At 47.9% G+C, this 26,795-nt stretch overlaps 2 protein-coding genes across 2 annotated transcripts in view; both read right to left on the bottom strand.

The window, feature by feature from the left end:
• Window positions 1-56: 56 nt before the first annotated feature.
• LOC144145714 (uncharacterized) overlaps window positions 57-26,795 on the bottom strand; it is a 170,452-nt gene continuing 143,713 nt past the window's right edge. The window contains exons 3-10 of the mRNA XM_077677408.1: window positions 21,045-21,281; window positions 19,796-20,014; window positions 18,675-18,865; window positions 11,176-11,381; window positions 7,696-7,832; window positions 3,811-3,992; window positions 1,742-1,948; window positions 57-1,126 (exon numbers count right to left, since the gene is read on the bottom strand). Coding sequence (XP_077533534.1) covers window positions 1,009-1,126; window positions 1,742-1,948; window positions 3,811-3,992; window positions 7,696-7,832; window positions 11,176-11,381; window positions 18,675-18,865; window positions 19,796-20,014; window positions 21,045-21,281 — 1,497 coding nt within the window. The 3' untranslated portion in view covers window positions 57-1,008. The remainder of the gene's footprint in view (window positions 1,127-1,741; window positions 1,949-3,810; window positions 3,993-7,695; window positions 7,833-11,175; window positions 11,382-18,674; window positions 18,866-19,795; window positions 20,015-21,044; window positions 21,282-26,795) is intronic.
• Window positions 14,562-16,931, bottom strand: LOC144145713 (uncharacterized). Its single transcript, XM_077677405.1, has one exon. The coding sequence runs from the start codon at window positions 16,696-16,698 to the stop codon at window positions 14,626-14,628; it is 2,073 nt and encodes a 690-aa protein (XP_077533531.1). The 5' UTR covers window positions 16,699-16,931; the 3' UTR covers window positions 14,562-14,625.

The following is a 26,795-nucleotide window of genomic DNA, read 5'->3' as shown; positions in this document are numbered from 1 at the left end:
ACTAGAGGCGCTCACTGTTCCACTACAATGTGTTATTTTTCCACTGAGTGGAGTGGAGTAGAAATCTAACCTGTACAACATTGTGACTGCACAACATTTTAGTGTCCAATATGCTGCAGGTACAGTCAATGTTCTCGGTCAAGGCTTGTATCCGATGTGAGGAATATTTATTATACGGACCGTGTTATAGTACTTCCGCACTTACGTCGGTTAAATTTGCACACATTGGTGCACTTGCCATGTTTACAAACTGAGGATACCTTCGTGGCTGGTCTAGGATCCATAATTTAACTTTCTGTCATCGGGACTGTGATTACTAGTTGTACTAACAACTTGCAGTTGAGTGTCCTGGCTACTGGCTAGCTCACATTTTACTCCTGCTTCATAGCAAAGCCATGGACGTTCACATAAAAAGTGAATGGTGCTGCCCATGTTGCCTAACACCCACAACAGCACACCCTAGACACGCCGACATGACTACATAATGTTGCGACTCGAGGCAATCGTAAGAGCACACTCTTAGTCCAAAGTTTACGTGTCAGTCGGCTAGAATGAACAAAATCTCACAGTGCTCTTTGGCAGTCCGTGCCCAGTGCCCACAGCAGGAAAGGCAGTTCCTCTGGCAGTTTGAGCAGGTACAGTGAACCGTGCCAGTTCTTCCAGTGGCGACAGCATTGGCCTGTAAACTGTCAACAAAGGTTCTATGTGAGTGGACGTGTCCCTGCACAACGAAAGAGTTTGGACAGAGTTCGGTGCACTGCGGCTTCTGAGAGCGGCACCAGTGCAGGTTGTGACTGCCATGGGGCGAACCCAGTGCACGGGGGCCTCTGCCCTTTGACTGTACAGTACACTAGTGCGTGTCCTCCGACTTTGCAAAGGGTGTACAACACACAGCATGCCCAGGACGGCTGACATGTGATGCGTCGGTCGAGTGTGGGGCATTCCAGGCCACGCACTGACGCATGTGTTGTCTCTCCACATGTGAGCAAGGCAGGGAAAGTTGGCCGCTCAGGAGAAGAGAGAGCCACGGTACTTTTCGTTGCAGCTGTGTGACCGGTAGCAGTTGCTGTAGAGTGACTTCCTTGTCACGCTGGCCATTGTGCAGGCCATTGCGAGCTCCAGGCACCTGCGGCAGCAAGAGGCGGACGTGTATACAACGTGTGAAGTTTGAATCTACTTGCCCAGCTAATAGAAAAGTGAGGAGGTCATTTCTGAAAGGTGGTTGCGCCATCTCTTGTGCAGCTAATAAAGTTATGGCCAGTTCTTACACAAGAACTGGTCATCCCGTCACAATTTTGTTTTTTTTTTTTTGTTTTTTTTTTTAGAAAAAAAGAGAAAATCAGTGTATACTAAACACTTCGGGTCGAATTTTGATGGAGCTGTGCTTTGCTCAAACACTATCTCGTGTGGCTGCAGCAGTCGATGCATCTACCAGCAGAGCAGACACATTTGTTCGCATTTTTACTTTCACGCTCGAAAAGCCTGGGTTGAAATGGTTACTTTTAGCACAGAACCTTGCTGGTTGCTGATTAGTAGAGAAAACACAAGAGATGTTACGTAATCCCCTATTCCCACGAACAATATGAGCATTGCCGGCAACACAATGCCCTTGTGTTTTTGCTGCAAAGCACATACACCAAGGCGCATTCCACTGGTTGAGCTGTCCCCATATGACGGATTTCACTGTAAAAAAAACGCTGGTGTGGTTTGTGCGGCGATGGAAAAAGAGGGAGGCACTCGCCTGTGCAACGTATGGTAGGCGAACCAAGGCAGGACGGCAGCTGATCGGGGTGTTGCAGCGAACATGCCGTGCGGCCCAGCCACACCGTAGCCCTGGAGGCAGCAGAGCGCGATGCCCATGACGGCCGCCAGCAGCGTTTGTCGCAGCAGCCGCTCCACCCGGCTGCGCTTCTTCCGCGGCTGCCCGGCCTTGCTCGTTGACGACAGCCTGGGGGGAATCAGTGAGCACACACAACTTTGACGGCTTGTGAGGGGCAGAGGAGACGACATCAACTACCACCTTCTTTCCTTGTTTGCTTAACTTAGGCAATATTTTTTAGATGCACAGTACCACAACCACTTTTTCTCTTTGCCTGCGCCCTACCCCTGCCCCTTCTACTGTTTCCATGAACCTTGAGCGTCTTCCTTTTTAAAGGTGATAGCCTTTCTTGGGCTACTTAAATGCAGAAATTTTGGTCGGTCTGTCTGTCTGCCTGTCTGTCTGTGACTCGATTCAGCCACCCGGCCAAAGTGAAACAGAAACTGCGCAATAGTCTTATCTAAATACGGTGTTAATGTTCATACTTGTCAACATTGTTGAACAAGTACAAGGCATTAGGAAAATATAATGCAGAAAATCAATACGTGAGGGATTTGCAGTGTTCCTATATTGAAAATTTACAGATGCTTGTTTTTTGCGATAGCAAATACAATACTACATCAATTGCAAAAAGCCGTTGCCTGCTGTTGCCCGCGCTACCTGGTGGCATTTAGAAAATCAAACAGCAACAGCAACAAAAGGTTCCACTAGATAGGTTCCACGTTCTGCTTAGAACGCTCGTGGAGTAGGGTAATGTAGTTCTATAAACATTGTAGTAGGGTGCTTCGATTCACGCGCGTCTCCACCGTACGGCAGCGCTGGCATCGAGGCACCCAACTTGGAGCAGTGGAACACGGTAAATCTAAATTGACTTGAGCAAACCTCTAGCGTGTTATCTTGGGAGGAACGAGACGGGAGAGGAACAGCATGAGAGGCGAGCGGGAAAGAGAATGGGGGCATTTACTTTCCAGGGGCACCAGTCGACTATCATCTTTCGTCGAAATTTGCAACGAAAGGAGCAGATACGCAGCCAATATTTTGTGATTGAATTCTGCTGCTGACACTGAATTGCAAGAGCAATAATTAAATTGAGCTCTATCATCTACAAGTGTTGTTATACTTCATGACGCACTATCCAAAGATTAGGGCATGAAAAATTGTTGGTATTGGCTTACAACACTTTGGTAGAGATTATGTGCTTGTTTCACCACAGGATACATTTAAAAACATTCTTAGGGTAGCTTGTCTAAATTTCATGGCCATGAAACAAGAAGTGGAAAAAAATTAAGTCTGCAGGAGAGATTAGCAGGTGGGTAGTGAAAGGGTTCGCTGTTGATGTGTGACAGGTGAGAGAGGAGGTCCCACCCCATGAGACCTACAGAGATCTGTTTGAAACGCGAAGCACTGGCTTTTCCACCAACCTACGAAATATACAATAAGCACACTTGACTCAAACCCAATCTTTTCATCCCCATTTAATAACAGGAAATGGCTTCTCATTAAATTGCTGCTACAATTTTTAAAGAATTGTCATCATTCCGTTACGATTGTATTCCTGGCTTGCAAAATTCTGGAGTGATTCCAATTGGCAGCTCCACAACAGTGGTGTCCATCTATATTTTGCGTCGAGAAATGAATGAAGGATCAAGTCCCTGCTTTTAAATTTCCCGCCTTGTCTGCATTCGTAGCAGTACTCTTATCTCCCCTTGGCTATTGCTGTTGTGCACAGTACTGGTTACTGTCACTGGCGCCTTTGTTACCCGGCTTCAAGTGACTTAAACGGGAACATATCGTGCTTTGATTATCCCTGACATGGCTCGTCAGGTCGCTTCTAAGATTAAACCTGCTCGTCAGGTCGTTTTTAAGATTAAATCTAACTTCACAGGCATTAATTACAACTTTAACCTGGCTGACCAGACTTCTGACACTTCGTCTGATGAAGACTTTTACATTCAGTAAAGCTGGGTGAAATGCCCGTGAGCAGCACTCACAGTAACGAACCAGTGGTCTCCCGGGAACGGCCTCCCCAAGGTCGGGCTAAGTGGTGGCCCGTCTTTGGCAGGGAAACGGTGGACTTGTGCTCACGCTGCACGCCAGAGGACGGCTGCTGCTGCTGTGGCTGCTGCTGTTGCTGCTGCTGCTGCTGGAGGCTGTACTCTGCTTCCAGTTTGGACTGTTCGGGACCAGATTTAAAAAAAGGGGGCCTGGCTGCAGTCGTTGGGTTGTTGGGCTGCCTTATAGCACAGTTCACTTTGTCATTTATGTATTCTTTCCAGCTGAAATTGATCAGTACTTGTGCTGGTATACTCGCAAAAAGAAAACTGATCACACTCTAATGTTGCTCGCAGTATATAAGCCGTACTCGTAATGGTCGACAGCCATGGTTCGTATATAAGCCGTACTCGTAATGGACGACAGCCATCATTCGTATATATTAAGAAATGACAGCCATGGTTCGTGTAAAAGCCATACTTGTAACAGGCGACAGCCATGGTTCGTATATAAGCCGTACTCGTAACTGACGACAGCCATGGTTCGTAGATAAGCCGTACTCGTAACGGACGACAGCCATGGCTTGTACGTCCACAAAGGTACATAAGCAATGAGCAAACGAACAATCGGGCTGTTAAAAAAGAAAGTGAAGGAAGCGCAGATGGTTATGTGGGTGGTAAGGATGGAAACAAACCAGTCTTTTGAAGTGTGTAAAGTCCGCAAAGGAGTGATATCAAGAAAAAGTATTATGATAATGCGAAAGGGCATGTGTTGCCTTCTGAGATCCAAGGCCTCTGCTTGACAAAAAGAACGTATGCAAGCAATTATGTGCCTCATGATGAGGCTTTTGTATGCTGTGGAGAAGACATGAAAACAGTTGAACACAAATGAATGAACTGCAAAGCTACCTGGGATAGTCCACTTCCCTGAAGCACAGGGTTTTGCCATTGAGAAATGCATAAACTATTCTGCAGTGAATACCAGCAAAAAGCAATTGCAACATTGGTGGAGTAAAAGCAGGAAGGGGGCTGATCGAGGGTCATCACAACCATGATTATTGTTGGGGCATAATCTCGAACGAAACACGAGTCAGAGTTGAAAAAAGATGAGTAATTGCACATAATTAATTTGCACAAGTGAGATGGTATATGCCATCACCCTGATTCAAAGGGGAAGCCTTTATTCATCACCATCAGTTGCTGCCTCACGGGCAACCCTTGCTGCAACACTACTTCAAAGGGGCCATGGCCATGCAGACAAAACACAAGTTTGGTTCATTTGAAATATTGCCTTGTTAGAATCATACCGACACCACTTTTAAGGTAAACTTCACTCAAATAAGCTACATAATGAGGAAAAAAAGGAATGACCACACTACCCACTAGCTCATTTCCCGCAACAACTATGATGTCATATGCCCAGCTGTGCGATTGGCTGAAGCCGGCAAATGCAAATTAGGCAGGGCTTATAAGCTTGCCGAACAAGCTATTTGCACTTAAATTAGGGCACATTCTTTTTATAGTGGTGAGAATTGCGGGGTGAACAATCAAAGTTACAAATGAACACGCAAACACCGAAGCAGTTGGTGAAGGTGCTTAGCCGACTGACACTTCCTAACACAGCCGTCGGACGCATTGGATTTGTCTGACACAACACTGATTAACTGACATAAGCGGCACGGTCACTTAAATGACCATGTTGGTCGAGTAATTGCTTATGTTTTAAGAAACGATTATAGTATGAACCCTAATAAAAATACGGCAGGTATAGAAGTCTGGCCAGAAGCAAAGTGCAAACACTGGCACTTCAGCGGTACTGCAGTGACACCTATGAAAGTGGATGATAAACTAGATAACCGAATGGCTGTCTATGAGATAGTAGCAGCCCTGGTAAGCAGGCTATCTTTGGTTTTAAGGCCATGCTCTGGATATGTCATTGTTGACGTTACGAAAACACGCTATTTAGCGGGAGAATTAAAATTTTGGCTTAGAGTGTTTAATTGCTCAGTGAATAAAGCATCGTTTGCTGCAGGACAAGCGCTAAGGGCACTATAAAACACTAAATATCTCAAATAACACAAACTTGTACTTTGTCTACATGGCCCCTTTAAGGAGAACGGCTGCGAATAAAATTCAGCTGAAAGGTTAAAATATGGCTGGTTTGTCATCTTGCATGTTTCACGGCATGATAAGCTCATGTCAGCACTAGGGCCCAGCTACGCAAAACTCAGCCACAATGAACGCAGCGACACAATTCAGCAAGATTAATTCTAAACCCTTGTCACGCCACAAGAGAAAGCTTGATTGATCGATTATGAGATTTGATGCGCCGACGCCACTCAGGCAATGAGGCCCGCCGTAGTGGAGGGCTCCGGATTAATTTTGACCACCTGGGGATCTTTAACGTAAGCCAAAATCTTAGAACACACGGAGGGCGTTCTTGCTTTTCGCACCCATCAAAAAAGCGGCCATTGCGGCCGAGAATCGAACCCGCGCCCTTGCTTCAGAGGAAGCTTAGATTCAACCCATAGTTCTTGAAACGGCGTTGTTGGGGAAGTTGCAGTCGCTAAAGGAGGAAAAAACAGTGGGCATGATTTAGACATACATACAACAAAAGTGAACATCCCGCTTTTGTGATGGAGGCGAAAAGCAAAAACGCCCGTGTGTACGAGGGTTCGGCGCACGTTAAAGATCCCCAGGAGGTCAAAATTAATCATGAGACCTCCGCTACGGTGCGCCTCATTGCCTGCATCGTGTCGGCGCGTCAAACCCTACAATCAATCAATCAATCAATCAATCAATCAATCAATCAATCAATCAATCAATCAATCAATCAATCAATCAATCAATCAAAAGTGAACATCCCTGCGAATGGAAACTGCTAGTCTAATTTCTAGAGGTGTGCACATATCGAATTTGAGAGTGCAAATTGAATGCGACTTGCCTGGCCAAGTAGTCAAGAACTGAGAGCAAATTGAATCATGTATTTTTGAGTACGAGTATCTTAGCTCTAGTGTGTTTGGACCGTTTAAAACATAGTTGCAAGAAAAAAAAAGGGATAGTTTGGGCAGTCAGCACTTTACACATCTGAGTGCTCATGTAATAGTGCATGATAAGAAAAGTGGTACAGAAACTAAAAAGCAAATATTAAGACAAGGTGGCAGGGCAGTTGAACGAAGATTTGGCATACATTGCCACGAACAAATGCAGGCCTCTTCTGCATACTGTGAACAGGAGTATCGTTGAGGGCAGTCCCTTCTGAATAAGGAAAGAGTTGAGCCGCCGGCCGGCAAAAGCATTTGATTGATTGATTGCGGGGTTTAAACGGCGACGCTACACAGGCGATGACGCGCGCCGTAGTAGAGGGCTCCGGATTAATTTTGACCTCCTAGGGATAGTTGAGACCGTTACTGCAAGCCAGCTAGTAATAACACTTGATTCCTGGCACGTTACTCTATTAAGAGGAAATTTCGGCTCATAAATTTCTCACAAGTAGCGTTCCACTTTAGCTACCCTACACCAGAGTTAACCTTATTTCGCGCAAAGAGGTTTACAGTAGTTAAGCTTTTTAGCACAGCCGTAGTGTCGTGCAAGAAAGCCAACACAAATAGGCATGCCTTGCAGTGAATATCGTACGGCAGAGCCAACTTCTATCGCTTTGTTATTCGTAAATTTCGAACATTTGAAAACTTCGAACACTCCCAACAATAAAACTGAGCTGCAAATCGAATCAAATAGTGCATGCTACTCTCGAATTACTCGTATTGGCACATTACTTGTCTCCGGAGGCCCAAGGCAGCAACCAGCTTCTTGCCCACTTTTCGCCAACCCTGACGCCGAAGCTCTGAGCTAAGGTTTGGTACATGTCCCTTAGAAAACACGTACCATGAGGGGCTGCTGCTGCTCATGTGTGAGCTGCGAAGGACAGAGTGGCAGCGAAGTTTGCGACCGCACGCCGCCTGCGCTCTTCTTGGCATCAGGTCCCGTGTCGGGTTCCGTACCTTCGGGAGACGGCGACGAACCTGCGAAAGGAAAGGACATCGTGTGGAGCTACAGTTGCTTGCGCGTAGAAGGCCACAAGACTGCGAAGACATACCGTATGGAGACAAAATACAACTTTGGTTTGTCCAAAAGACTGAATTGCCCAGATAAAAATGATAACAATTTTATCGCAAACTTAACAGACAAATAACGTGGATAACGTAAAAGATACAAAGCAGCGGCGACTCCCCAGCCATTTTCCGATGGTTTATCTATGACGTCACGGAATCTTGTTCGTGCTATTAGTGGCCGCCGATCGACCCCCATGCCACCGCCAATAAGCGTGACGGGGAAATCGTAAGGTGTTCCGTTTGTGTTCCGTTTGATCGTACGTACCACTTGAATGCTAACAATCATTTACGACACTGATAAATATGTTTTAGTGCTGGACCACATTACGTCACTGAACAAAGCCGTATCTTGTCTTAATGGCCCCTTTAAGCGTATACATCTTATTCGGCCTATAGCACCAATATTGTCATGGGCAGCAGCGGATACAGGCGAGCGAAACATTTCATTTATTGCTTGTGGTCATCAAAAACTGAACTGATGCGAAGTTTACTCGCATGTTCGTAGCCCACTACCTCGAACCTCTAACTCTGCTTCAAGGTCCCCTAATCTGAGTGCCCAAGGCCAACCCCTATTCATCGCGAGAATGAACCTGCACGTTTACCCGAATGCTATTTACGAGGCGTGGAAGAATGATTCGCCTCTCTTCCCTACAAGACAGCTAGAGAATACCTCCTCTGAAGATATTAGATTTTTTTTAAACCTTAATTCGTGTCAGTGACTGACAGGACTGACAGGGAAAGGGGAGTATACCCTCCCACGGCCCAGGATAATTTTGCGAAAAAATTATTTCGGTTCTAAGACTCTAAAGCACTCAAGAATATATTTTCGTGGCTACAGAAAACATTTTTAAATGAAATATTTCCGTTTTGTGGCGCTGGTTAGAGCAGAGTAAAGCACAGCGGCTCAAACCATTGACGCTCATAGGTGATTGGTTCTGTAAAGCTGGCTTTTCCACTTAGCGGCCTGCAGTGAAGCCTACCTATAAAAAATAATAAACGATTGCGTTTTTGCATGTTTCGCAAATCGGCAACAGTAAACCCTGTATCAGGAAACTCTGCTGCTTTTAACTCAGCGAAATAACTCGGCGACAATTAATCTTCATGTATTCTCACCCCATAAGGGAAAGCTTAGGTGCCCCATAGTTTTTCTCAGCAGAGCTGTTCAAACTTGAGCTTGGTCCGTTGGCGTCCGCAAACAAAATATCAAGAAAATAAACTCCACCGGCACGAGTTGCCCAGCACAACCTTCGCTAAGTGGCTTGGCAAAAAAGTACCGAACGCACGTTAGCGTGCGCTCGGTTTTTTTTTTTTTTTTTTGCTAAGCCACTTTGCGAAGGTTGTGCGCGATCGTGCGCCTCGTGAGGAGCGCGTGGCGTCGTCCAGGCTTGCGCCACGCGAGGAGCTCCCCCCTTCGTCGTCTTCTTTAACAATTTGGACTTGGTAAGCTTGCAATTGATTGGCATGCCTCTCGCGGTCTACCGTAGCGACCGCAAGGCTGTCCTGGTTAAGGTAAGCAAGAGTCGGTATTGGAAGAATGAGTACACGGCCGACTCGTTTCACGCGTTTCTGAGAAATCGCAAGTCCTGCACGAATCTGTCAAGCCACCCCTTCACAATCCACACGTGGAGACGGCCACCGGACAAGTTGATGAAGAAGTTAAGGTCTGTCGAGGCGAGGACGCGCTAGCTATAAGAGGATTTGTCCTACGCGGCTGTGTCGTCGGACGACGACGACGAGGAAAGTTATGAGGACGATTGCTACTGAATAAAACACTACATACTTTAATAGTACTTGCTTTACATTACTGTTCAAAACGGCTTTGCACATGCTGGCGTCCGGCTGCTCTTTCTTTCCTTGGTTCTGCTGTCAGTGCACGGAGAAGCTAGATCGACCCCCGGCTCTGCTGTTTCTGCAGCCTTGCACCACTAGTGAAGGCTGCGCCAACTTTTTTCAACCAAGATAAACTTAAAAAAAGGCAAATAGAGCTTCTCCGGGGAATTTTCGGTTATGCGACTAATCTGCATGGAGGGAGGCGCTTTCTGATATGAATGCCTTGGCGTGAAGTTGTGCCCAGATTGTGAGAGTAGAACTCTGCTGGGACGAATTGCGATGCAGCGCGTAACAGTAATATTCTTTTCAGTGCGAACGGGAAAATTCATCGGGCACTTAAGTCTCTTAAGGGATTTGAAGGCAAAGGCGAGCGATCATCGAAGACTTCTCAACTGCTGAATCGTGGTTGCGGGGCCGCCACGCTCACCTGTCACTCGGCACGCACCAGGATAATATTCTTTGGTTTATTCTGGCAAGGTGCCGCGAGTTAGCGCTGTAGTTACCGCTTTTGGCTGCTGCTCTGGCGGCTTGGGCTCGAATCCTACCCGAGCGGAAATTTCATTTTATATTTATCAATATATATATAGCAGTATATAGTGGGCATTGGGGGTGTACTGTTGTGATATTTATGCGTGGAAGCGACATGACCATTGTTATATCCAGTGTGGAACACGGCGGGTCAATCCCTCTGTTCCTTCTACCCATCCAAACACATCGCCACTGTCATCTGTGGATAACCATCATCATCCCCGGACAGTTCCGTCTTTCGGTGGCCTGTGCTCGGGAGCCCAATTAAAAGTGGTCCTTCAGCATCTCGGAGCTCTGTCTCTCAATATATATATATATATATATATATATATATATATATATATATATATATATATATATATATATATATATATATATATATATATATATATATATAATTAAATATTTTATTTATTTTGTTTTTACAGCGGCCGTCTTTTTTCAGTGGGTAGCCGCCAGTAACTGCCAATAAACTAGTCACTTTTCACGTTTGATGAGACATATAAAGCTTTCACCTTAATAAACACGTCAGGATTTTATAGATCTATGCGGAAACATCTTTTTCAGTTTTTCCGGAGAAAAAGAAAACACGAAAGAAACTGTCTTCTTTTTATTTTTATTTTTTTATTTTCCACGCCTGTCAAAATTTTGTGAAAATGTACAGCCGGTAAAAGGCTTGTCTATAACACAGCGTTCGTACTCTCAGCCCCATCCTGCCCCGCCGGAGCGGGATTTGTATAAAACTACTGCGGAATTCTGAAGTCTTAGCCCTTCGCGTTTGCCTCCGACATGTTTGGAATGAGTATGTTTCGGCAGTTTTCGGATGTAGCTGGTTGAAGTGGAAATCGCTGTTATAGACAAGCGTTTTACCGGCTGTACATCGATCTCTACTCACTGCACGTCCTGTGCTCGTTGGTGGGCGACGAGGCCGAGCCGGGCGCGCTGAGGCTGATGGTGCGCTGGTGCTCGTCCGTCACGCGGATGCGAGGGGCCAGGGCATCCCAGGCGCCCCGGACGGCGCAGCCCCCGCCTCCGCCGCTCGCCCCGCCGCCTCCGGAACCGCCGCGGGGAAGCGACAGGGAGCGGCCGCTGACGCCGGGCCTGTCAAAGACAATAACGTCGCCATCGTCCAAGGGGCCATGAAGACTGAATACAACTTTCTTCAATAGATCCAAATACAGCAATAAATGTGGATCTATTGCGAATTTTGAATCTTGGGGAGCGTAAAACCAAAATATGTGGCATGGCTGCTTGTCGACGGAACGCGTGTACTCTAATGGCGTAGTTCGGTAAGAGGTGGTCTGAAAGGGAAAGAGGAGCTAGACAAAGGAGTTCAGGAAGGGCTGACGTCGTCATCCTGTTTAGAGTGCGGCTGAAGAATAAAAGTGAAAGGCAGAACAATAGGTAGTCTACGGGGAAGTGGATCGCAGACGCTTGATAGAAGCGTGTCTCTGAACGAGTGCACATTCATGGAAAATACGCTATGCGCTCCTAAAGCACTTGTATTGAAATCGCCCTCGTTGCAGCCAGGCCACTCAAAGGTGCTGAGTGCGCAAGACGCTACGAATAGTTCGGGCCGTTTTTTATAAAAGGCTTGCGTGCCTAGTCTTGGGATTCTTTTCAGGCGCACGTTTGCGACGGAGCGTTTCGGAAGACTTGTCGCCGCCGATCCTTCCGCAAGGTTTCCCGCGGCATCAGTCTGCAATCGCACTGCCTCATCCCTCGGAGGCCGGAAATAATAATAATAGAAAAAATCCCGGGCCATCTCCACTAACGCAAAAACCTGCGGAGGGGCGAAAAATGCAGTGTATAAATGTATTCTTGGCGCCTTGGCGTTTTTACCAACGGAGATGAAACCTTGGGGGGTACAGGTATACAGCTTTTCTGTAAAAGTCTCGCGTCTTTGAAGCACGAAGCTCTCTAGCGCGAGGCGTAAGCGAGTGTCCCGGTGTTTTTTTAGCACGCGTTACGAAGCGCTCCAGCGCGAGGCGTAAACGAGTGTCCTGGTGTTTTTTTAGCACGCGTTACGTTCTAGTGCGAGGCGCAAACGAGTTTCCCGGTGTTTTAGTGCCGTGACTACATGAGACGACGACGACGACGACAGGACACGCCAACAGCCCCAGCCCCTGGAGGCTGGGGCAGTTGCAAGGCTGGAGAAAACAGCGGAGCTGGTGGTCGACCTAGCTTCTTCCGGTGCTGCGAAGTTTTGCTAAGCTTTGCGATTTTCTTGCTAGGCTACGCTGAGCGTTGAGGAGTGAGGCCAAGTTTAGCCGGATTTTACGAGGTCGTTCCGGTCGGTCCCCGACGCCTAAAGCGAATCCCAGGAGGTGAGAAGATAGGTCGACCCCCAGCTCCGCTGTTTTCTCCAGCCTTGCACCACTGGTGCAAGCTGCGCCACCTTTTTTTATCGTTTTAGTAGCCACCAAAAGACTATCATCTTTAAAATGGTATCGTAAGGGGTGCGGATACGCATATGCCCCAGTGCTCATACTCGAATAGGCGCGAAGGCCGGCTTCACTGCTGTAATACCCTACCTGTGGTGGTGCACCCTTTACAGGTGGAGCGTTTTTTTTTTCTTTGTATTTATTTGCTAATGCCACCAGACCATGCTCAAGTTTAAACAGCTCATCTGTTCAAACTATTTTGTTGAACTCTTGCTTCAGCGTACGCTCGTTGACATCAGCAAGTGCGAAATTCTTCAGTGTGGTCACAGCGGCCACGTAGACATCTAAATCACGACGGGCGAGGCCATGTCACCAGTTCTGGTTCCATACTTCGCTTTGGGGTGATTGACAAATAAATTTTTATACTAGGGTCTGTGCTGGTACGAACGAAAAGTGGCTCAATGCGATAACACGTTCTTTGAAGTTTAAACACGCGCACGCGCACACCAAACAACAGCGCTATCCCATGAAAATGCTTCGAAATGCATGAATATCACACCAGCACCATGGTTCATTTTATTTTCCCGCCTTGGGCCTAACAGTCTAAGGCTATTCCTTCAACTAACCTTTCTGAACACAAAATGTTTAACCCACTTCGGGGAACGAGTGTCTGTCGCTCGAACTCACTCAGCTTTCTTCGTTTCTTCTGTCGGCGTGCAGCCAACAAAAAGAGTGCACAGATTTCGTGGCACTGGGAGGCGTGCGAGCAGCGGTTAGTTCACGTCTGGTTTCTGCACGCTGATTGTGTTCCATCACGTCACGTAGTCAGAACTCAGCTCTGCCGTGCGAACGCGCCTATCCTTGGCTCCTTGGAATACAATCTGGAGCATCTCAAGATGCCGAGGGTAATTATTTGTTGTGTAAGTAGCAATTTAAAAAAAAAAAACATGAACTGAAACATCCGTTAAGGCACAAGATTTCAGTCATTCGGCAAAAGGTGTCTGTTTAGCAAACCCTGTTTAGACATTTGTTTACATGTCTGACTAGACAAAAGATCCCTGTTCGAATTTCCAACAGTAAAAAGTTGACGCTGCTTCTTTTTTTTTTTTTTTTTCGAGGGGGTCCTGAAAACACGAGGTATACTTAAAACAGGACGTGCTGCAAGCGCATTTAAAGCGTCATTTAGGCGCGCACATTTGTTTCCACCGCTGCCTGTGTTCGTGACGTCGCTGTCAGCTTCGCCAAGCATGCAGCGTGCACGAACAAAAGCCCTGCCGTTCTCTTTTCGCTCTTGCCCGGTTACGTGTTCCCGAGGGTTTGCTCCTCCGCCATGCCTTTCTCTTCTCGTACAGCACGCCATGGCAGGCTTTCTTCTGCTCAACACAGCGACTCGTCACGCCACAGCCTCGAGCAGCCTCGCCTTCCTTCACGGCGCCTTGTTCCTTTGGCTTCCGTCTTTCGCGCCACGAACTCGGGATTCCGCGCCATTTTGTTGGCCGTGTCGTCGGCGCTGGCGAAGGGTCCGCGAGCTTGTTCACGAGCTGTGCAATCTAAGTTTGCGTTCGCTGGACCTCATGCCGCTACTTTCGCCACTTATCAACTTTTTGTGCACGCCTTTTTTGTCTTTTCTTTCTGCCTTTTCTCCGTGACTACGGCTTGCACCAAATTCAGTGAACGTTTGCCCTAACCATAGGGGAGAGTCGGGAGGAATGGGACACTTTTCACAAATGCATTTTTAGTTTTGTTTATTTTGAACGCAAAAAGATGGTTGATGGATTATAGTACAAGTCGAAACAAGATGCGCAAATTCTGAGAAACACGGGCTACTGCCACTTCTAGCGCAACTGCAAAAAAATAATTTCTAACAGCTAAAATCTGTCCCATTCCTCCCGTCCCTTCGGGTGGAGTGGGACATCCTTTGGGAGGAATGGGACGCCAGTAAAGTATCGGTCCCAACGTCTTCAGCGGACATTAAAAGCCGATAGTTCCACATCAAACTTGAAGCAAGCTTGCAGGCGCTTCGTTCCCCCAATAGTTTTTGGCCCTGGCAGCTTCATCACAATATCCGTCATTGGCACAGTCCCTATATCTTTCTGCGGAGGAAAGTAAAACTTTGAGCTCTCTTCTTTCTTTCGGAGGAACTGGACACTGACGTCAATATTGTCACTACTTTCGACTCTACCCGTGTAATAAACGTCAGATTTTTTCTTACCAAATCTGACGAGGACAAAATCGCCTTTTTTCACTTGAAAAGTTTCGTTTGGGCAATCGGCCTCAGAAATGTCCCGCCTCTCATTATCGGAACCCGACATGTCACTGTCTGAATCATCAAATGCAATGGCAACAGTGTCGTCTTCACTTGAGGAACTGAACTCCTTCTGAAGTCGCCGTTTCTTTTTTGGGCGGGTAGTGGCGACAGTCTTAGCTGTGATAAGCGCTCTTTTTTTCAGACTCTGTCGTGCCAGCCTCTCTGCAGCTTCTTGTTCAATCGCATGCTTCTCGGGTGTATCCGTAAGGACTTTTGTCCTACCTTTCTTCCTTCCTTTTTGCCCTGTCTTACGCGGTGCAGCCTTAGGGTAGGGCCTTAGGTCACTTGGAACAATCCGGCTGGGAGATGCAGTTGACGTCGAGGCTGCGGTGCCGACAGTAGGTGGGAAGACATCTGTAGAGACGTTGCGAGCTCCATGGCCGTTTGTCTCAAAGTTCAAATCACTTTCCAGTCGGCTTGCGCTGTCCGTTTTCTCGGTGATGGTGGCCGTCTGTCGTGACACCTCTCCGCTTACGGACATTTCGGGTCTGTCAGTGACTGATGACATCATGTAGTCATCCGAAGTGAAGGGCTCGCTATTGAAAGGCCAAATTCCAGTTTTCTGAAAGCCCGAGATTATGTTCTTTTGTGTCACCGTTAATACGTAGGCGGATCCAACTAGTTGTGCAACATTGTGGATGGAGATGGTCTTCCCGGGGTTATTTATGAGCCAATCATTGCAAGCAGCGTTGTACCGAGATTTAAATGGTCCGTACACGGACACATCAAGTGGCTGCAGGCGGTGGCTACAGTGTGGGGGAAAGGTCAGCAGGATGACTCCGCTCTCTTTGGCCTTGTTGATGGTGTTGATGCTCACATGGCTTTCGTGATTGTCGAGAATTAAGAGAATTGGTTCCTCCTTCGAGCACTTCGTATGTCTCACAGTGTGCTCTAATGCCAACAAAAACAGTTCGCTGGACATCCATCCCGACTTGCTTGCCAAACCGAGGCTTCCTGCCGGGGCGCCTTTCAGAAAAAAATCTTTAAACCTCACGCGTGGAAAAATGAACACTGGTGGCAGGGCGTTTCCGATGGCATTAACAGTGCACAAAACAGTCACCAGTTCGCCGCGTTCTGCGGATGTGACCTGACCGATTTGCTTTTCTCCACGTGCTGCTACTACCTTTGGTGGGTTGTGTGCAGTTGTGAAGCCCGTTTCATCACAATTGTAGATGCGGTCCGGAGTTAGCTTGTATCGGTCGTAGACACTTTTCAGGTTTGAAAGGAAAGCATCGACGTTGTTCTTATTGAAGCTTGTTGCCCGACCCAGACTGGTCGCTTCTGGCGATCGAAGCGATAGCTCGGGATGGCGGTCCATAAAGCCCATAAACCAGTCTCTTCCAGCTACCTTGTTCTGTTCCCATGACGCCGGGCACTTCCGGTTTAAGGCTGTTGCAAACTCGTACGCCAGTGAACGAACTTGCATTCTCGTAAGCCCATAGTGCATTTTGCTTGCTTTCAGCAAATATTCTTTCAAGAGTACTTCATCTTCTGTTGTGAAGACCATTCCGCAGACCAAATTGGACTTGAACATGATGCCACCTGTGTCACCGCATTCTCTGTACTTCTTCACTGCTCGGCCAAGCGATGATTTTGATATTTCAAAAGATTCTGCCACGTCTCTTATACTTTTCTTTTCATCGCACACCAATCTCACAGCATCTAGGATCAAATTGTTCGATGTTTGAGCTCTGTCGGGATGCTTCCTCTTGTAAACCCGCGGCATCTTCCTGAAAATGAAAATGAATCAAAAATTTGCAAATGTAAATATTCACGCACACCAAGCACGCTTAACTTCCTTGCATGCACGTAACAGCACTCCTATTGCTTCCTACTATTCACGTGCGTATTCCGGGCTTCTCGCAAATGTGTTCAGTAATCACACCTTTTTAGTGGAGAAACATTGCATTTTATGATGCCCCGTTGGTTTAGCGCGTCTTAACGTCAACTGTCGCAGAAACAGCCTGTCTGTTAACATCACGGCACGAAGCATATGTACACTTTAAATAACAAATAAACAAATAACTGCTTTCGGAACTAAAGCGGCACAGCATTGGAGCTTATTCGCTAGACACAGCACCAGCCGTATGGTGGGGAGGAATGGGACACTGTCCCATTCCACCCGCGACTCAAATGTCCCATTCCTCCCGAGGTGGTGTGCCCAACGAAAAATACATTCAATGGCGAAAATTCTCTTGTTAGGGCTAAACTTGTTATTGCACGATGTACGACCCTAACGCCTGTTTTCGAAGAAAAATTGGTATCAGCATAGGCAGGGCGGTTTAAAATTGAGAGAGGTGTAATTGAGTAAGCGGATACTTACTTTTGACACGTGAAAAACGAGAGTTGTAGTCAGAGAAAGCTCCATCCGCTGAAGACGGCCACCATTACAGCCAGGCTATCGGTATGCTAGCGCCATCTCGTGAGCAGCCGATGAACGTGTTTGAACTAACTCCTGGATAGATAAACGAGCTGTCCCATTCCTCCAACCGTCCCAAACCTCCCGACTCTCCCCTACTATCTTGTCTGGCAGTGATCGTGTCCTCTCCTGCGTCTGTTAAGAGTTTGTGGGCGCTTTTGTGTACTCGCGTACGTTTATCACCCATTTTCGCTTTTTAAAGACGATAGTCTTTCTTGGGCTACTTGAATACAGAAATTTTGGTCTGTCTGTCTGTCTGTCTGTCTGTCTGTCTGTCTGTCTGTCTGTCTGTCTGTCTGTGACTCGATTGAGCCAGCAGGCCAAAGTGAGACAGAAGCTGCACAATCGGTTTATATACCCATAGCCAAATCTAAACGTCTCAATGTTCATACTTGTCAACATTGTTGAACAAGAACAAAACATTACGGAAATATGAGGCAGAAAATCAATACATATGTGACATTTGCAGTGTTCCTTTATAAAAAAATCATTTTTGCGATAGCAAATGAAATACTACATCCACGTCAGAAAAAATAACCAATGATTTGACGCTCTTATCCCTAGTTGGCCTTGCGCCATAAAAATCCAACTATCATCACCACTTCAGAAAAAAATCTTTAATCCGTCGCCTGCTGTCGCCCGCGCCCCTATAGCTTCTGGCGGCATGTTAAGAAAGTAAATGGCAACATGCAGCTACGAAAGGTTCCACTAGATAGGTTCCACTCCGGTGGGAACGCACGTGGAGAAGGGCAACGTGGTTCTATAAACGTTGAAATAGGGAGCCTCAAATCGCGCGCGTCTCCGCCCTACGGCAGCGCTGGCATCGAAGCACCCCGCCTGGAGCAGTGGAACGCGGTAAATTTAAATTGACTTGAGCAAACCTCTATCGTGTTTACCTTGGGAGTAGCGCGACGGGAGAGGAAAATCATGAGAGGTGAGGGCGCGGGAAAGAGAAGGGAGGCATTTACTTGGCAAATGTCGCCGGAAGACTAATGTCTTTTGTGGACATTTGCCAAGTAAATGCCTCCCTTCTCTTCCCCGCTCACCTCTCATGCTGTTCCTCTCCCGTCGCGGAAAATGTCGCCGAAAGACTGCCGTCTTTTGTCGACATTTGCGACGAAAGAAGCAGATACCCGGCTATTTTTTCAAGTTCCCATATGAGGTAGCAAGGCAAGCTCACTGCCAGGCTTTCTCCGTTTCATTAAAGACACTCCTCCAAGTGGGTTCCGACGGCGTGCCCCCCATGCGGAGCTTCCGGTGTAACAGCTGTATAGTTTGCTGACCTCTCGAGCGTTCCGAGGGGCAGGATGCCCTTGTTGTCGTAGCAGGCGACCTCGGTGCCCTGGGGCGGAAGGAAGAGCAGCATGGGCAGCTGCGCGATGGACTGCTGCAGCCGCAGGCACGAGCACACGCACGTCGAGCACAGGAACAGGCCCCACGCGGTGAACGACAGCTGCGTGAACAGCCACACCACCTGCGGCGGCGGCGGAAGGGGCGACGACAGCGGCGGTGAGCACCTACAGGTAGGTATACCTCAGCGCGTGTGTGGGAAAACCACGGGATCCGCATTCAAATTGATGCCTGCTGACTTCTCAATAACTAGATGATGTAAAATAGGATCTGTGTATTAAAACGCGCCAAATTAAGGCGTTTACTTAAACGTAAGTGAAAACTACTTTCTAAAGACCTATTAAATGTTTAAGAGGGTTCCTGCTGTAGAAGTGCAGGCTGATTAAAGAACAATACAGCACTTCAAGGGGAGCTTGTCTGTGGTAAACCTGTGGACTGCACCGTAATACATAACGTTCGGATTGATATACATGGGACGCGAAACGCAGGCTGAAAAAGTAGAACAAATGGTTGAACGATCTCTGCGCTGTACACATAAAAGCAACTGCTTCCGGCCCTGGAGTTCACTTCCGTTTCCCACACTCTGCCTCCAGTTCTCCTTCCACCGCTCATTAGTTGGTGCACCTTCGCTGTGGCACCACATCATGAGAAATAAAAGCTGCACTCATTGGGATCTTGTGATGAATACGGCCTAACGGCATAATAAAACGCCTATTTGTGTCCTTATCAATCACTCACTCACTCACTCACTAACCCACTCACTCACACGAACGCCACCTAGTTCTCCCACAGTCACTCATCCACTCACCTACTCACTCGCCCGCTCACTCACTCACTCAGTCACTCAATCTTTCTCTCAACGTTCACATTCAGCTCGTTTCGCGCGCCAGAACTTCGTGCGTGAAAAGCATTTAGCAGACCTGCTCAAGCATCAACTCATTTCTTGAAAACTCTTATACGCATGCGTCTTATCAGAATGAACGGCCATATCAGTGGCGTCCCGAGTGGGCGAGCGTGCAGTGCCGAAGAGGCGGCGTGTCGTAGTCGCGTTTACCCGGAAGGAGTTCTGCATGGCCCAGAAGAGGTCGGAGGCGATGGCGAGGCAGAAGTGCAGGACGACGACGAGCGAGACGCAGGTCTCGTCGCCCACGCGCGCGGGGCTGGGCCTCGCCTGCGTGAGCTGCAGGAAAGCCAGCTGGAGCAGTGAGAAGGCCGACAGCAGGCACGGAAAGGCCAGGTCCCACAGCATGGCCAGCATCACGCTGGGCATCAGCTGCGAGGGAAGGAGAGGAGCAGCAAGGGAGGCGCTGCAGGGATCCTTGCGAAAGGGTGAGGGGGGAGAACCATTCGAGGCACTGTGCTGGGCACGTGAACCGGGTAAACTGGGGGACATCAAGCCCATATTACGGTAATTGTGGTTCACTTGAAACTGTTGAACACATATTACTGGAATGATCTGCCTATGCCGACTCAAGGTGTCGTTTACAACATAAAATTGATTGCCTCCACCCTGGACCATTGACATTAATATTGGTATTTGGACCATGGCCCTCTCCCTCCTCTCAGCGCAAAATCTTGTCCGCGCTATTCGAATTCCTCCAGGACATTGGTGTGTGCACGAAATTGTAGTCGTTCCTCCATCTCAAGAACCTTTGAACTCAATACCCTGAAGAAGGATCATATTTTTTTTTCTCTACTACTACTCTCCCCTCCTTCATACACCTACTACCTTTTTTCCTCTCCTCCTTTCCCCACAGAGTAGCATGCCGGCGAACTGATGTCGGCAAACCTCTCTGCATTTTCCTCTCTAATAAAGAGTTTCGCTCTCTCTCTCTCCCTCTCTCTCTCTATGGGGGACCAAACTACTCATATGGTGACAGATTACCCAGCGAAGCTGTTTGCTTTCATTACTTTACACGCATTCACGAAACAGAACACGATTGAACGAGGCGCAGGCCAAAGTAATGCACGAAAGGGCTACGTCTTACCAGCCGGCGGTGTCCACGTGACTGGCGGCGGGAGCGGCTGTGTCGCGTTCAATTCGACGCCACACTCTCACCTCCATCCCCGCATTTACGTTGCTGGTGCGCCGTCTCCTCTCCCATTTTCCGTGACACTATATACAGAAGCACCGAGAGCCGACTCCACACCCTCTCCCGCTCCTCGGCTACTGACGCGCCGGGCCTTTTCCCTACCCGGTTCTATGTACATGGACATTTCCCGGGCCTGGTATACCCCCCTCGGGAACAAGCGCGGAGGATAGAGATGATAGAGGTGAATAGCTTAGCTGTAAGTAATCTCACCTGCCTGGATCCGTAGGGGTCCAGGAAGAGGCAGAGGCAGCGCGTGAGTCCGAGTACGAGCAGGAAGACGTTGAGCGTGGAGAGGTGTGGTCGGGCCGACAGCCTGGCGCGCAGCCCTAGCGCCGTGAGGAACGCGGTCACGGCCAGGCCGAGGAACAGGCAGGCCAGGCCGTACGCGTGCACGGGCCACAGCCACTGCACGCGCTGCCGGAGCTCGGACCAGTCCGGAGAGGCCACCTGCGCAGCCAGAGTGCTCGTGAGTATATCGCCAGAGGGACTGCTAGCCGTGTTAATCACATACGTGAAACGAAGGACGTCAAATAGCTCCTTTTAAATTGCGTGTATACACAAGGGTCCACCATTGGTCCCTTGTGGGCTTCATCCGTGAAGCACACCTTTTCATGTTTACCTGATCGCCTTTCCTCCTCATCATCATCTGTCCACACACCTTCACTAGTTCCCTGCGACAAGTTAAAGTCTTAAAACAGAGCAGCTCAATAATATTTGGAGGAAGAACTGCTTGGAAGGTCATGCTTCATATGTAAGGATGATAGTAACTGAAGTATGAGACGAAGCACGATGAATTTCGCGCTGTGCTTTAGATAGCAAGAGACCAACATGGCGTTTCTCGTACACTCCTCGTACTTCGTGTCAACCGTGCTTTGCGTTCTAACCGCCTCGGTGGTCGCGCTTGCTCGCGTTAGCAGCGGTATACAGGCTGCCTGTCGCTCCTTTCTAAAGTTGCCTACTAGCATTTCGTGGCCATCATTCCTATTACATGCTGTCTTGCCGCCTACTCGGCCCTGCACTCGCGTCACACTAAATATTGCAACGCGTACATGCAGTGATGAGACACGTCGAGAAGCCGCACGACCGGTGCGTCGGGCACAGGCCGCCGCCGGATCGGGGCTCCACTTGGAGGCAGCCTCTCCACACACACGCGATTTGCAGGCGCGTAGCCAGGAATTTTTTTCGGGGGGGGGGTCGATTAAAAGATGGAACGGGGAAATACGTAGGCAAGGCTTCTTGCACGTTGTTTTTCAAACGAAGCTTGAAATAACTGACTTTAACATGCGATTTGTGTAGGCTGAACGCTAACAGTAAAGCCAGTGATGGTATTAATGATGATGACCGAAATTCCCGTTCGCCGGTCTATGGGTTGGCCACGGGTGATTCGTTCGTCCGTAGAGCGGGCGGTTATGCGGGCACGCGCTCGTGAGCGTGATCATAAGTGTGCTCGTGAGTGGCGCGCGGTCCCCGAAGTTCGTCAGGCGGAAGTGGAGGCCAACACTGGGTATTTACTATCAAGATTCGCGTGCTTTAGATTTTCCATTAGAAGGGGTCGGTAAGGCGATTGCAAACGCCGGCAAAACTCTCTGCTTTTTTAAATAAAGAGCCTTCTCTCTCTCCTTTAGAAAAGGGACTACTAAGTTTTCTTATCAGCTACGAAGTACAGTCGAGCACGATTGGAAGGTTATCGCCCCAGCATCGAGCGGCCACGCGTGCCACGGTCCTATGGTTTGAACCATGAAAATCAAGATTTCGCCCTCTTCTCTCCCTTGCTGGCTGTTCTATGTAACAAAAATGGCCCGCACGACCGATTTGCCACCCGTTGGGTTTCTAGCTTTACATTCGTTGTTATCAAGCACAGACTTCGTTGCCTTTTATCTACGCCGACGATAAAGAAACTGGCATGGAAGATTTGCTAAAGCTGGTATTCTGTCTGCTTCATTTGAAAGAGTAGCTTTCCCGCGTTAACCTTCGAATCGCAGTGAACTGTACGTGCGGCACATTCGTATATTATGGCGGTGAAGCAAGCAAACGTGCGGTTTCGTCCTTAAGTAATCACCTTTTTGTTATTTTTTGTGCTAGTAACGTGAATAGTAAACTTACGCTTAGCGGAACACCTTATTGCACTGATGTTGAACGTTGAGCTTGTTGCACATTTCTTAAATTTCATGCTATTTCTATCCGTTAAATCGAACAGACATGGCTTCAGTGAAATTCCGGGTAAGCAAATACAGAATGCTGATTCTAACCAAGAGGGAGGCCAATAAAACACAAGAATATTACCAAAAAGACAAAGCTCCGCAATAAAGAGAATTGTACAGTTTTGTTGGTGTGAAGAAAATACAAGATGGGCAGAGCAACGCTTTCATACAGCAGAAATTATGGAACTACAATAGTCAATGAAATGCGATGTCGGTAGAAAAATAAACATATCAAGGATTGATGTTGACTGAACAAAATGCAGTGACATGCTCTGTCATGCGATTATACTTTGTACCAGTGTAAAGACAAGGAATGACACGCTAAAGTCCAGACCACATGTATGCCTATGTGAGGTTTTTCTTGCTGTTGCGCCATTTCCCGGCCGTGCTGTTCCGCCAGGCGGCAGGTTCCCGGCGCAGCTCGGCGTTTACGGCGCGAAATGCAGTTGGGCTGTATATGTAGCCGCTGTTTTCAGCTTTATATTTATTTATTTATTTATTTATTTATTTATTTATTTATTTATTTATTTATTTATTTATTTATTTATTTATTTATTTATTTATTTATTTATTTATTTATTTATTTATTTCGGTACCTTCAATGCCCATGAGGCGTTACAGAAGGGAGTGGGGTTTGTACAAATAGTGGGAAAAATAACTACATAAAAGAGAAGTTTACAGCAGAGAAAATGCGAAGCCATAAATACAAAAACAAGAACAACTCACTGAAAATGTATGTAAATATATGCATATAATACAGGGCATATAAAAAATAATACTGTAAAGTAAGGGCCAGAGTGTCATAAGCTAGGTGAACACTAGCTTATGGCACTAGCTTAAGCAGGAATGTCCTTAAAACTGCAGGTTCTGCGCCTGTAGGCGACTTCGGGCTGCTTAAACCGTACCCCAGCCTGGAACGAAACATTTCGGGGGAGGGGGGGCGGAAGACGGGCCCGGTGTGCCCCCCCCCCCCCCTCCACCCCCCTTCCCCCTGGCTACGCCCCTGGCGCTTTGCCGTTCTCCCTCTTTCCGTCGCTCTGCCCACAGATCGACGGCGCAAGTTTTTACCGACATGCTCCATTCATTGCTCACGCAATAAAAATCGAAAAAGGGCCCATCTCCCCGCGAGGGGGACTCAAGTAAATGCGTCGCATAGGGGGTGGGTGTATTGCGTTAACGTTTAGTGTTTGGAGAGTTGGTGGTAGTGAATGCGTTGTATCAGCCGCTTCTTGACGTGGTTTTAATGAGTCAAGGATATAAGGCGCGTTCGTAGCCTTTCATTCTGTGTCGGTTTTGTGGCGCAGTGGGAAGAGCACCATGTACCTCGCGTTCCGCCCACAGGTAGTGAATGCGTTGTATCAGCAGCTTCTTGACGTAGTTTTAATGAGTCAAGGATATAAGGCGCGTTCATAGCCTTCCATTCTGTGTCGGCTTTGTGGCGCAGTGGGTAGAGCACCATGTACCTTGCGTTCCGCCCGCAGGGTCGTGGGATCGAAACCAGGCGCCGGTAAGTATTATTTTTTTATATAGTGTAGGGGGAAGGGTGCGAACCTGTTGTTGAGAGCGAGGAGGGTAGCGTGATGCGGAGAGGAGGAGTGGGGAAGAGGGCGCACCTGGAATGGCTGTTGCGGACGCCGAGGCACGCCGACAACGCCGGGTGACATCGTGAGTTAAAGAAATGCTCTGCATTTAAAAAGTGCGGCGCAAAATTTGAACGCGCCCTCAAAGGCATTCAGTTATACATTAATGCTACCCGCCGTGAAGGCTCAGTGGCTAAGGCGTTGCGCTGCTGAGCACGAGGTCACGGGTTCGATTGCCGACCGCGGCGGCCGCTTTTCTGATGGAGGCGAAAGGCAAAAACGCCCGTGTGTACTAGATTTCGGCGCTAGTTACAGATCCCCAGGTGGTCAAAATTAATCCGGAGCCCTCCACTACGGCGCGCCTCATCGCCAGCGTTGCGTCGGCGCGTTAAACCCTACAATCAATCAATTATACATAATGCTTCCGAATGCACTACTCAAAGTGCTTAGGTGTCCTCAGATTTTTTGCAAGGACCATTGTAGCCTCGCGCCATGACATGAAGACGTTTCTTTTGGTAAATGTACGCACTTGAGTTCTCACACTAGAAAATAAAATACAAGAGCTGTTTTACTGTTCTGTATAACCATCGTTCCCGCCTTCTAATCAAACCAGTCCGTTTCGCGAAGTCTTTACAGTACTTCGCTTTCCACGGGGAATATTCTCTGCATGACCAAAAGGAACCCGCCATTACTCCAGAGCCGAACGCCCCTTACTCGGAGCTGTCCTTCCAAAGACGTTCAGTTTGAATGTTCCCTTGCATGTTTCCATTCACGGGCAAGTTGTTTGCATCGCACAAGCATCCGTCACTCGTTCGAATCTCCGGTTGAACGAAGTGGTCTGCCGTACTTCAACGCCCCGACAAACAAAAAGGACGGACGAAAGAGTTTGTCTGAATACACGGTACATGAGTGGACAGCATTGCTGATCTGTTTTCCTATTTTGGAGCCAGCTGCTCGGTTCGTCGTTGTAGACACTCGCTCGAGGGGTCAAGCTGCGACGAAACAGCATTATCATGCGCTAACGAGACCCGCTGTAAGAAAAATGTCTTCCGAACAACCGCCTTCGTGCGCAGTAATTAAGCCTCAGCCGCGTTCGTTTATATGAACCCTTACGGACGTCCATTCTGGTCGCGTTGTTCATTCTCTATTTCGGTCCCTTCTGTTTACGCAGTGCTACTCTGAGACTTTCCTCGAGCTCGTATATCAAGTCGGGCCATCAAGACGCGGGCCGGAGAAAGCTCGCCGGCCGAGCGAACGTCCTGTGTATCCTTGCTTTATACAGTCCATGCACGACATTTGTCTAATAGCTCTGCGCGGGGCCTTTTCTCGTTTCATCTACAAGCAACAGGGCAGTCTTCATATTGACTCAAGCACTGAGTGGGACAATGGGGTGCGTTGCTCGAAGTACCGGAGATGAAAGGGCAAGGCCGCCGGAAATAGTTTTTCTTGTATCCTGGGAGCAAGCAGCTGAAGTAATTGTACGCGGGGCAGAATAAGGGTAGTTCAAGGGGGCAAACGGAAATATAGACGCGGGCCGAAAAGCAAGGTCAAGCGCAGGATGAAGGGGCTATCTAGGTCCTAGCAAAAAGAAAATAATAGTTCTTTTAATTATGACGCGAGTTTTATGGGAAAGTAAGTGGTTCAAGAAATAGAGAGGGCGACACTGAGGGATGAATGGCTATAGGTGGGAATTCTATGCGAGATTTTATGGAAGCGACAGTAAGTTTTTTTTTCTGTTTTAAAGGGACCTTGCAACACTTTTGATAAACGCTTTCATTCTTTCCTTCGCGTCTGGAAGCACTGCGAAAGCTATAGTTATCGCCAGCACGGAGCGGCACTGCGTGATTTGCTCGTCGCACTTACGCCTTCCATTTCTGCTTTGTTTTTGTGCCTTTTTTTAAAAAAGTTGCTGTCGAAAAGCGTTCATTGCTGCAACTGAAGGAAAACCGGCCAACAGTCGCTACATGGCCTCAGTGACGCAATTCGGGCCGTCGAAGAACTACAAGACCGGGAAAGAGAGAAAAATCTTTTGAACGAGTTTCCAAGTTATCTGATGAGCATAGAGCCGTATTTTTTGGCTGAGGTATTTTGCGACCGCCTAGTCGAAGTACTGGGTGTGTTGGGTGGCTAGGTTCTGGAAGCATTTCAGATTTTAAAAAAAGTTGAAAAAAGTGTTACAG

The sequence above is a fragment of the Haemaphysalis longicornis genome, unplaced genomic scaffold (genome assembly GCF_048455015.1).
Source record: "Haemaphysalis longicornis isolate Haplotype H1 unplaced genomic scaffold, Haemaphysalis longicornis Haplotype H1 scaffold_7, whole genome shotgun sequence".
NCBI classification, from domain to species: Eukaryota; Metazoa; Arthropoda; class Arachnida; order Ixodida; family Ixodidae; genus Haemaphysalis; species Haemaphysalis longicornis.
Note: the sequence above shows the minus strand (reverse complement) of the source record. Positions and strands in the feature narration are given on the sequence as shown.

Bases quoted from the DNA above. Each gene is read 5' to 3' on its own strand.
- LOC144145713 (XM_077677405.1), bottom strand. From the start codon at position 16,698: ATGCCGCGGGTTTACAAGAGGAAGCATCCCGACAGAGCTCAAACATCG.